General features: G+C 37.0%; 1 protein-coding gene across 1 annotated transcript in view; it reads left to right on the top strand.

The window, feature by feature from the left end:
- Window positions 1–1,283, top strand: part of LOC107104636 (ephrin type-A receptor 8-like) — a 79,802-nt gene that overhangs the window by 36,243 nt on the left and 42,276 nt on the right. The window contains exon 3 of the mRNA XM_015404679.1: window positions 1,068–1,121. Within this exon, the coding sequence (XP_015260165.1) occupies window positions 1,068–1,121 (54 nt within the window). The remainder of the gene's footprint in view (window positions 1–1,067; window positions 1,122–1,283) is intronic.

Below are 1,283 nucleotides of genomic sequence, written 5' to 3'. Positions count from 1 at the left end.
GATCAGATACAGACCCTCCCTCCCTCCCTCCCTCCCTCCACAGCACTTCCTGCTCAGAGGCTGTTTAGTTGCTGCAAATGGTCTAAATCAGTAGAGAAGGTTTATTTCCTCCTTAAACTCAAAGTTCTTCTAGAAGCAGAGGAGAGTGGTGGCCTGGTGGTTAGAGCACAGCATTTGTCCTCTAAGAAGGTTGAATGTACCCAGTTTGATCCTCCCTGAACAAGACCCTTAACCCCCCAAACTGCTCCCTGGGTGCCGCACAATGGCAGCCCTCTGCTCCCTGGGGGGAGGGGTTAGATACTAGGGAGGGAATTTCTCCAATGTGGGACAATAAAGTTCAATATTATTATTCAACAAGATTACAACCAGCCTTTCTGTTTTTAAATGATTTATTATTAATGAAAAGGATTGACTCATCACACCTTTAAACTATGCTATTATCCTTTAAATCCATTTATAAAGTTTTTATTATGTAGCGTTAGTTTAAAACCTTCTATTTAATTCAAGGAAGACTGAAAGCCTGACTGTCGTCAACTTAAAAAGTTGTTTTTTTATGTTGTATTGAATATTGCAATGTTTTGCTTCATAGAATAAGCCACTTAAGATTTAAAAAGTCATTCTGCTTAATTGTTAACATTTTCACACAAGTAAGATCATTTAACTCTTGATTATTTTTATGATTTTAAACATAACTTTAACCGTATAACCCTAAAACATGGAGAACCGACTGCTGGTTTATTCAGTAGATCTTAAAGAACTAAGTGACATTTTTTAAGAATATCAGTTATATTTTGCCTCTTCCTTTTTTCAAGTTATTGTTTAGCTATTATGAGTTTGGTTTTATCTACTGATGTATACGTTTGTTTTTATGTTTTTACATCCCTCAGTGACACACGTTTGAAATTCACTCAATGAATCTTTAATTTAAGGGATTTATTGCCATGTCCTTCCAACAGTCCTTGTTTGTTGCTAAATGAGTTTGACGCAGGAATATTTCCGTGCATTAACCGTGTTATTAAACAGAAATCATCTTCTTCTCTGTTTGCTTTGTCTTTTCGTGTCTGCAGTGGGACGCCATTAATGAGATGGACGAATATTTTACCCCTATTCACACATACCAGGTACGTCTGATGACCTAATATTGTATTTTGGATGAATATGTCACGATTTGGTGTTGGATTGAGGACCCAAAAGCGGAGGCAAGTAGGCAGAGGTGAATTTAAGTGGGTTTAATTAGGTTCACAGGTACAGAGGCAGGAATCAAAAAATCCCAACAAAAATAA

The sequence above is a fragment of the Cyprinodon variegatus genome, unplaced genomic scaffold (assembly GCF_000732505.1).
Source record: "Cyprinodon variegatus isolate N-32 unplaced genomic scaffold, C_variegatus-1.0 Scaffold1827, whole genome shotgun sequence".
In the NCBI taxonomy this organism is placed as follows: domain Eukaryota; kingdom Metazoa; phylum Chordata; class Actinopteri; order Cyprinodontiformes; family Cyprinodontidae; genus Cyprinodon; species Cyprinodon variegatus.
The sequence above is the reverse complement of the archived record's forward strand: the minus strand, read 5'-3'. Positions and strand labels throughout refer to the sequence as shown.